Source organism: Dicentrarchus labrax, unplaced genomic scaffold (genome assembly GCF_905237075.1).
Source record: "Dicentrarchus labrax unplaced genomic scaffold, dlabrax2021, whole genome shotgun sequence".
In the NCBI taxonomy this organism is placed as follows: Eukaryota; Metazoa; Chordata; class Actinopteri; family Moronidae; genus Dicentrarchus; species Dicentrarchus labrax.
In genome coordinates, this window is record NW_026136721.1 from 1,235,001 (window position 1) to 1,245,000 (window position 10,000).

Consider the following 10,000-nt stretch of genomic DNA (forward strand, 5'->3'; position numbering starts at 1 on the left):
TTCACAATAAAAGCATGCACGTTGTGACAGAAATCCGAGAATTTAATTTAATAACTGAAAATCAGGAAATATACAGATCCTCTACTTCGGTAAAAGAACAAACACACTGTGTAAAGGTTACTTCAGTAAAATGTAGGTATGATTTCATAAGAGAACTGAGTTATGCATTAATAATGTAAAAGCAGGATTTTACTGCTGTAATATAAATGAGCATCAGTTAATATATAATATAATATAAACTGTCAATGGTGTTGTTTCTAATTCCTCTGCCATAAAGCAGTTATACACAGTATGATATTAATTGTGTTATATTTTAAATATACAAACAAACTCTGACAAAACACTTTTTGACTTCTGTGATTTATTTATTATTATTATTATTATTATTATTGGTAACTATTTGCGTAGTTTAATATCTTATTTTGAAAGCACAGCTTCCGGTCCAGTTGTAGTTATCGGTGGACACTTGACGTTGATTCACGCAGCATCCCAGAGCCGAGCGTAACCGGAAACCGCCGAGCAGAGCCGAACACGGCCGAGGTTCAGTGAGTGTTGCTCTGCTTTTTCTCGGTCTCAGAGGGAAATGTTGGACTTCTTGAACATTTACTGTCACACATTAAGGTTTTTCTTTGACGCAGAAGAAAAGATTAGTTTGTGTGAGCAGATTTAACTGCACTCAGTTTGATGCATCAGCGGACTCATTAAATAACTGCTCAGTCAACATATTAAAGCATCAATAATTCACAGAGCAGACGTATTTAAAAGGTTTTAATGTTGATATGATGATGATTCAAAGAGTGTCTGCAGGGCCAAACAGCATTTTATCAGATAAATACTCAATTTAAATGTTTTTTTTAAATGAACAGAATATATTACGTTAATTCTCTGTCCTCAGATCCTCCTTTACAAATGTGAGTGGAGAGTTGTGTGACTGTATCTCAGTCAATGTGCGTGTAATCAGACTGTAAATGTGTAAAAGAATCTCCAAATCTCTATTCAGATAATAAATAATATTAATAAATCTGATGCATACATGGATGGCGCCATGTACGGCCGCCTCGGTGTGTTGGTGCGCTTTGTTTTTTCTTGTTTTGTTTGTTAATTCAGTTTTCGGCTGTGATACCCAGAACTCTTTCACAAGAGAAGGGCTCATGTACATCAGGGGAACAACTCCAGCTGATCTCTTTCCCACTTTTCTTCTTTCTTCCGTGGAATTATTGGACATTGTGGTCAAAGGTGCGCTCACCTTTGCTCACGCAGTGAAACACAGGAGGAGAGGGAGACGTGCCGGTGCGCTTGTGCGTCTCCGCCAGCGCGGACATCGCACACCGTTACCTGGAATATTCCTCTCCAACGTGCGTTCACTGTGCAACAAAATGGACGAACTTCAGCTCCTTCTGGGGAAAAACAGTGACTTTTCTTCATCTTCTGTTTTATGCTTCACGGAGACGTGGCTGTGTGGATCAGTACCGGACTCTGCGCTGCAGCTGGCAGGCTTCCAACTCCTCAGAGCGGATCGTAACACGGAACTCTCCGGCAAAACAAAGGGTGGAGGAATCTGTTTTTATACCAACAGTAGCTGGTGCAATGATGTGACAGTGATCCAATAGCACTGCTCTTCTTCATAAACTGCAAACCTTTTTACTCCCCCCGTGAGTTCGTTTCATTCATTCTGGTCGGTGTTTACATTCCACCGCAGGCCAACGTGCAGGACGCACAGCGCACGCTCGCCGACCAGATACTGTGTGTGGAGCGGACTAACCCGGACTCTTTAGTTATTGTCCTTGGTGACTTTAACAAAGGAAACCTCAGTCACGAACTTCCAAAATATAAACAGTTTATTAAATGCCCGACCAGAGAGAAGAACATACTGGATCACTGTTACACTACAGTCAGCTGAGCTTATCACGCTGTCCCCCGCGCCGCACTGGGCCTCTCTGACCACGTCATGGTCCACCTGATTCCCTCATACAGGCAGAAATTAAAGCTCTGCAAACCTGTTGTGAGGACATCAAAGCAGTGGACCAGTGAAGCTGTGGAGGATCTCCAGGCGTGCTTGGACTCTGCTGACTGGGATGTGTTCAGGACTGCTACTAACAGTCTGGATGAGTACACAGAGGCTGTGACATCATATATCAGCTTCTGTGAGGACTGCTGTGTACCATCACGCACCAGGGTGAGTTACAACAACGACAAACCCTGGTTCACAGCCAAACTCATTCAACTACGGTTGCAGAAGGAGTAAGCGTTAAGGAGTGGGGACAGGGACAAGTTTAAGGAGTCTAAGTACAAGTTTAGGAAGGCGGTGAGCGAAGCTAAACGTCAGTACTCTGAGAAACTTCAACACCAGTTCTCAGCCAACGACTCTGGTTCTGTCTGGAAGGGGCTCAGACAGATAACTAACTACAAGCCCAAAATCCCTCACTCCATCAATGATCTGCGCCTGGCAAACGAGCTGAATGAGTTCTACTGCCGCTTCGACAGACAAAGGAGCAGTCCTGACACCATCCCCCGTGACACCCCTCACCAGCCCCACCCCAGGATCCTGTTTGTGGACTTCAGCTCTGCGTTCAACACCATCATCCCTGCTCTGCTACAGGACAAGCTCTCCCAGCTCACTGTGCCTGACTCCACCTGCAGGTGGATCACAGACTTCCTGTCTGACAGGAAACAGCAGGTGAAGCTGGGGAAAAATGTCTCTGACTCCCAGACCATCAGCACCGGATCCCCCCAAGGCTGTGTTCTTTCTCCTCTGCCCTTCTCCCTGTATACTAACAGCTGCACCTCCAGTCACCAGTCCGTCAGGCTCCTGAAGTTCGCGGATGACACCTCCCTCATTGGGCTCATCTCTGGTACATCTGGCCTACAGATGGGAGATTGACCATCTGGTGACCTGGTGCAGCCAGAACAACCTGGAGCTAAACGCTCTAAAAACAGTGGAGATGGTTGTGGACTTTAGGAAGAACCCAGCCCCACCCGCCCCTATAATCCTGTGTGACTCCCCAGTTGACTCTGTGGAGTCCTTCCGCTTTCTGGGTACCATTATCACCCAGGACCTCAAGTGGGAGCTGAACATCAGCTCCCTCTCTAAGAAAGCCCAGCAGAGGATGTACTTCCTGCGGCAGCTGAAGAAGTTCAACCTGCCAAAGACGATGATGGTGCACTTCTACACTGCCATCATCGAGTCCATCCTCACCTCATCCATCACCATCTGGTACGCTGCGGCCACTGCCAAGGACAAGGGCAGACTGCAGCGTATCATTCGATCAGCTGAGAAGGTGATCGGCTGCAATCTGCCATCCCTCCAGGACCTGTACGCCTCTAGGACCAGGAAGCGTGCAGGTAAGATTGTGGCTGACCCCACCCACCCCGGTCACAATCTCTTTGAGATACTTCCCTCTGGCAGGAGGCTGCGGTCCATCAGGACTAAAACGTCTCGCCATAAAAACAGTTTCTTCCCTTCGGCAGCTGGCCTCCTTAACAAGGCCCGGATTACCCACTGTCATTGACTCTTATACCCACCCTGTATATAAAGTATGCATTACATTAATGCACCCACGTTCTTCTGCACAGCTTTCTATTTCTCTTCTTATCTTTATCTATTTATTTTTTGAAAGTACTTTATTTTTCTGCTTTTCTGTGTGCTTTCTGTGTGATTTGAATAATTGTATATTTGTATATTTGTATTTGTATATGTATATATTTTTATGCACCAACTGCACCAGGTCACATTCCTCGTAGGCATAAAAACCTACTTGGCAATAAACAAATTCTGATTCTGATTCTAATTCTGAATGTGTAAATGTGTACATGAATGTGTAAATGTGTACATGAATCTGTAAATGTGGACATGCATATTAATGTCAGCAGTCTTTTTTGCTCCTACAGCTGGAAATACAGATCATCAGTTATGACTCTCAGTTGGCTCTTTTTACGCTGCTGCTGCAGATCTGACGCTGTGTGTGGACAGATTGTCTGTGTGCCTCGGTGGCCACGCCCACTTCGGGTTCCTGTACGCGTTGACAGGTTTCTGTACGCATTGACTCTGTACGCATTGACAGGTTTCTGTACACATTTACAGGTTTCTGTACGCATTGACAGGTTTCTGTACACATTTACAGGTTTCTGTACGCATTGACAGGTTTCTGTACGCATTGACAGGTTTCTGTATGCATTGACTCTGTACGCATTGACAGGTTTCTGTACATATTGACAGGTTTCTGTGCGCATTGACAGGTTTCTGTACACATTTACAGGTTTCTGTACGCATTGACAGGTTTCTGTACGCATTGACTCTGTATGCATTGACAGGTTTCTGTACGCATTGACAGGTTTCTGTACACATTTACAGGTTTCTGTACGCATTGACATGTTTCTGTACGCATTGACTCTGTACGCATTGACAGGTTTCTGTATGTATTGACAGGTTTATGTATGCATTGACAGGTTTCTGTACACATTTAAAGGTTTCTGTACACTTTTACAGGTTTCTGTATGCATTGACAGGTTTCTGTACGCATTGACAGGTTTCTGTACGCATTGACTCTGTAGGCATTGACAGGTTTCTGTACGCATTGACAGGTTCCTGTACGCATTGACTCTGTACGCATTGACAGGTTTCTGTACACATTTACAGGTTTCTGTACGCATTGACATGTTTCTGTACGCATTGACTCTGTACGCATTGACAGGTTTCTGTATGTATTGACAGGTTTATGTATGCATTGACAGGTTTCTGTACACATTTAAAGGTTTCTGTACACTTTTACAGGTTTCTGTATGCATTGACAGGTTTCTGTACGCATTGACAGGTTTCTGTACGCATTGACTCTGTAGGCATTGACAGGTTTCTGTACGCATTGACAGGTTCCTGTACGCATTGACTCTGTACGCATTGACAGGTTTCTGTACGCATTGACAGGTTTATGTACGCATTGACAGGTTTCTGTATGCATTGACAGGTTTCTGTACGCATTGACAGGTTTCTGTACACATTTACAGGTTTCTGTACGCATTGACAGGTTTCTGCACGCATTGACTCTGTACGCATTGACAGGTTTCTGTACATATTGACAGGTTTATGTATGCATTGACAGGTTTATGTACGCATTGACTCTGTACGCATTGACAGGTTTCTGTACACATTTACAGGTTTCTGTACACATTGACAGGTTTCTGTACGCATTGACAGGTTTATGTACGCATTGACTTTGTATGCATTGACAGGTTTATGTACGCATTGACAGGTTTCTGTACACATTGACAGGTTTCTGTACGCATCGACAGGTTTATGTACGCATTGACTTTGTACGCATTGACAGGTTTATGTACGCATTGACTTTGTACGCATTGACAGGTTTATGTACGCATTGACAGGAGTTTAGACTTATTTGAAAAGAGATAACTTCTGTTATGATTTGGTGCTATACAAATAAAACTGAATTGAAGTTGCTGAGGGTCGTCAACCTGACTTTTGCAGCAACGTGACATCATCCAGCAAGATCCTGTGCGGACCAATCACAGGCAGGCGCACAGTGCGGGTACATTGGTTTGTAACCTGAACGCTGTATTGTGACGATAGCAACAAACATGGAGATGTGTAAACGCTCCTCACTCACCAGCCTCCCAACAGGAAGAGGCGGAGCCAGAGGAGGCAGCTGGAAGCAGGAGGAGGAGGAGGAGGAGTGTTGTCCTGTGTCGGGAGGGGAGGAGAAGGAGCGCAGCCTCCTGGTCTCCGGACGCCTCGGCTCCGTCAGGTACGTCTCCAGACGGAAAAAACTCAGCTCCTCCTGACGGGGGGGAGGAGGAGGAGGAGGAGGATGGGAGGAGAGGCTGTGGGCTGGGAGGGAGGGAGGGAGGGAGGAGAAAGTAATGGAGAGAGTTTTAAATAAACCTGCACACACACACACACACACACACACACACACACACACACACACACACACACACACACACAGCAGTGATAACAGTCTATATTTAGTGGATGATGGTTGATGTCAGTCCTCTGAGACAGCTGGCAGATTATAATGGAAACATACTCATAACAATAACAATAACAACAACAACAACAACAACAATAATAATAATAATAATAATACACTCACACACAGAGGCAGCTTGAATCCCTCATTATATCTGTTCTTTTAAAACATTTGGGTTTCTGTCTGTCTCTCTCTCTCTGTGTCTGTCTCTCTCTCTGTCTGTCTGTCTGTCTGTCTGTCTGTCTGTCTGTCTCTCCCTCTCTCTCTCTCTGTCTGTCTGTCTGTCTGTCTGTCTGTCTCAGACTGACCAACAGAGAGTGCAGACTGCTGTAATGTAGGTTACCTTGTACCTCTCTCTAATGCACAGACACACACCAATCTGCTAATAGGAAATTCTACAGTGTGCTGAGGGGAACATGAACAGACAGGCACTTTAACGGATTAGAGGGGAGTACTGTGCACACCACACACACACACACACACACACACACACACAGTAGAATGAATACTCTGTGAGGTCTGTCATCCTCAGACTAGTTCCAGTTAGAGACAGATTAAAGACCAAAGACTTTTAGTTCCAAAAACACTCCATCCTACATTTCCCATAATATTTTTTAATTCATAGGAATATTAATAAAATTAAAATGTCTTATATAAAAAGACAGTTAAAGTTTGTAGATATTTAGAGCTAGTTTAATGCTGTTAATACATTTATAAATGTAATATAAATGTTAATGATCAATTCATAGTTGAATAAAATTGAATTGAATTGTTGAGTGTTGTAGATATTGCTGTAATTTATTAGTGTGTTGTTTTTATTACCTTTTTCTTTCCCTTTTAACTTATGCGAAGTGTCTTTGAGTTTCTTTCTATAAAGTAAATATATTATTATTATTATTATTATTATTATTATTATTAATCAATTATTGTTACTTATGTAAAATAAGTGACATTAACCGTAAAAGGTATTCTTCTTTCTTTCTTTCTTTCTTTCTTTCTTTGATTAAACATTAAAAAGACAAAAACTTGAGTTTGGTGTGACAGTGTGGAGCAGCTACTCGTGCCACACTGTCACACCAAACTCCATTAAACAAACGGCTGTTTTAAGGAAGTAAAACCTTTATTTCCACCATCAGTGAGACTCTGATTCTCTTCAGTCTACAGACACAATCTGCTCACATTGACTCAGTAACATCATTAACTAACCTGTGAGGAAGAGTTGGACACAGACACACTCACTGACTGTCTGTCATTAACTAACCTGTGAGGAAGAGTTGGACACAGACACACTCACTGACTGTCTGTCATTAACTAACCTGTGAGGAAGAGTTGGACACAGACACACTCACTGACTGTCTGTCATTAACTAACCTGTGAGGAAGAGTTGGACACAGACACACTCACTGACTGTCTGTCATTAACTAACCTGTGAGGAAGAGTTGGAGAAAGTGACGTACGCCTGCTCTCGAACACAATGGTTCGACAGTTTACTGTAAAATCTTCAGATGTTTTTATTGTTAGATTATAAATGTAATTATTGTCAGTACCTGTGTTTATCCTAGTGTTTCATGTCAAAATGTCTGCTTTGAGATTTGTTATAAGATTGGTCAAACACTGAGCTATAGGCCTGCTGTGTACGCCCAGTGGATTATCTTCAAAATGAACAAAGTAGCACCAAGGTTGTCAACAAGCTGAGAGTGAGGAGATACAGAGAGTTTGACCTCCGCAGCAATCAGTGCAGAAACCTTGATCAGTAATTCTGGTTCATCATCCTAAACAGACTTTCACCATTTACAAAGTTCACCCGCAGAATCTCCCCCAACTTTAGTTAAAGTTACACTGTTTTAATGAAGGTTTCGTTGAACTAAAGCTTCTTCAGCTGACTGCTCTCAGCGTTTCCTGTCTGACAGAGCGAACTGTGGTTACAGCGAGATTACAGCACAGTGAAATGATACAGAGTGACATTAACCTAATCACTCAGCCGCCGACACAAACAGTGATTACAGGTTTAGTTTTGGTGGGAAGAACAGGTCTGCTGCGGTGGAGTGACGCACACTGACACGCTCAGTGTGACTGTAAGCGTCCACCTGTGCGGCAATAACAGGATTACTTTTGTTTTTTAGCCTCTTTGTTCCTGCTCTCGTAGCTCAAACCCAGGTTCAGGTTCTGTGGAGGAAACGGAGCTGTTGTGTGGAGAGGACATAAGAAAGGCTGTGATGTGTCGAAAGCTCCAGAAGAGCTACATAATGACCCAAAAGTCAGGCATGAACATCATCAAAATTCAATGAACTGCTCAGAACATCTAGGACTCCACGTGCTGATGAAGATCATGCCACGTGGCTGAAAGCTCTGAAACTACACGCTGCAGTTAGCTCGTTCTCCCAAATGTTTGGAGGAGGTGTGTTGCTGAATGATTAGCATTTGCTAGGTTGCTAATAAGATGGTGGTTGTTAGGGTGTTCGAGTTAGTCGCTGAAGATGATCCTAGATGGTTGCTGTTGCTATAGGAACATCGGTGGTAGCTATGGTGATGTGAGTGGTTAGCAGGCTGTTTCTAAGGTGCTCCCGGTTGTTGCTATGCAAAAAATAGGTGGTTACTAGGCTGTTGTCAGTAGTGTCACAGTAATGTATTTGCAGGTGTCACTAGGGGGTTGTCAGAGTGTTGCTGTTGCTATATGAGATAGTTGCTATGGTGATTCTGCATGGTATACCCTAGTGGTGGAGATCCTGGATGGTGGGCAGTTGGAAGTTGCTATTTACATGTGCATAAGTGGTAGCCATGGTGATGATGCTAGGTGGTTGCTAGGTGGTTGCTATGGTGTTCAGTGTGGTTGCTAGGGTGTTTTGGGTAGTGTAACTGCAGTAGTAAAAACATTGCTGGGTGGTTGTTGTTGGTGGTCCTTGATGGTTGATCATGTCTGTGTGTTGTATGTGTGGTGGTTGCTATGGCGATTTGGTTGCTAGGGTATACTGTGTGTATTTTAGCCCAAACATAAACAAACATACTACCACGACATCCAGTGTTCATGTACACGTTTTGCTTACTCTCGTCCAGAGGGCCGACGGGTTCTGACCTCCCTCTGGTCATCCGTCTGAACTCGTCTCCCTGCCTCCTGTCCGTCTGTGCGTCCCCCTCCTCGCCGCAGGACGTCCTGCGCCCCGTCCGTCTCTGCAGCAGCTCCCTCCTCTTCCTGTTGGACAGAGGAAGCAGTTGGACGTGGAGGATCCCGCAAGGCTCTGACCGCCGCCGCAGCGTCCGTCTGTCCGCCTCCTTCGGCCTCCTGTCCACCTGTCCTCCTGCTCTGTCCTCTACCATCATCCATGACGCAGACTTCCTCCTTTCCTTCCCTCTGCCCGTCTCTGTCATCTTCCCGTCTCTCCTTTCCTCGTCCTCCATGTTGGATTCAGACCTCCTGCGTTCTTTCTTCCTGCTGCTCTCACTCTTCTTCTCCTCCATCTTTCCAGCTCCCTCCGTCTGTCCAAAGGGCTCAGACTTCCTCCTCAGCATAGGTCTGTGTGTCTGTCTGTCTCTCCTGTCCGTCTGCCTCTCCTCCTCCTCCTCCTCCTCCTCCTCCTCATCTTCCTCTCCTCCTCCATATGGCTCACTCCTCCTCCTCCCTGTCCATCTCTCCTTCTCCTTCCACTTCCTCAGCATCAGGCCGCTCAGACGCTTCATCGCCATGAATCAGTTCATCCAAAACGCAAAGTGAAAACCAAAAGACTCCGAATGAAGACTTTAATCCGTTCTCGTCAGTCTCTGCTAATGTGTCTATAAAAAGAGATTTAAATATCACTCTTTCTGTTACACTACGTTACCATTAGAACAACGGCCACAGCTGCTAATTCAGATAAAAGTAAGAAATTAAAACAAAACATCATCAATTAAACTTCATTGAACTAAATGCTGCAATAAAGTTGTGTAATGAAGTAAAAGAAAAACTGTTTGACTGAACTAATGAAACCAAATGAAATCAGTTAAAGAAAGTACGAGCTAATTTGAAATAACCCAACTAGTGATGA

The 10,000-nt window shown here is 44.2% G+C and overlaps 1 protein-coding gene and 1 long non-coding RNA gene across 3 annotated transcripts in view; one reads left to right on the forward strand and one right to left on the reverse strand.

Annotated features, from left to right (window-relative positions):
• LOC127354871 (5'-AMP-activated protein kinase subunit gamma-2) overlaps positions 1 to 10,000 on the reverse strand; it is a 33,120-nt gene that overhangs the window by 12,087 nt on the left and 11,033 nt on the right. Inside the window, exon 5 of the mRNA XM_051385155.1 lies at positions 5,619 to 5,839. Within this exon, the coding sequence (XP_051241115.1) occupies positions 5,619 to 5,839 (221 nt within the window). The remainder of the gene's footprint in view (positions 1 to 5,618; positions 5,840 to 10,000) is intronic.
• On the forward strand, positions 3,803 to 5,599 carry LOC127355250 (uncharacterized). 2 transcript variants are annotated; one of them, XR_007881705.1, is made up of 3 exons: positions 3,803 to 4,901; positions 4,982 to 5,021; positions 5,097 to 5,599. It is a non-coding gene; the product is annotated as an uncharacterized LOC127355250 (long non-coding RNA). The 2 variants fall into 2 exon arrangements; XR_007881706.1 differs by having other exon boundaries at positions 3,803 to 4,351; positions 4,562 to 4,901; positions 4,982 to 5,599.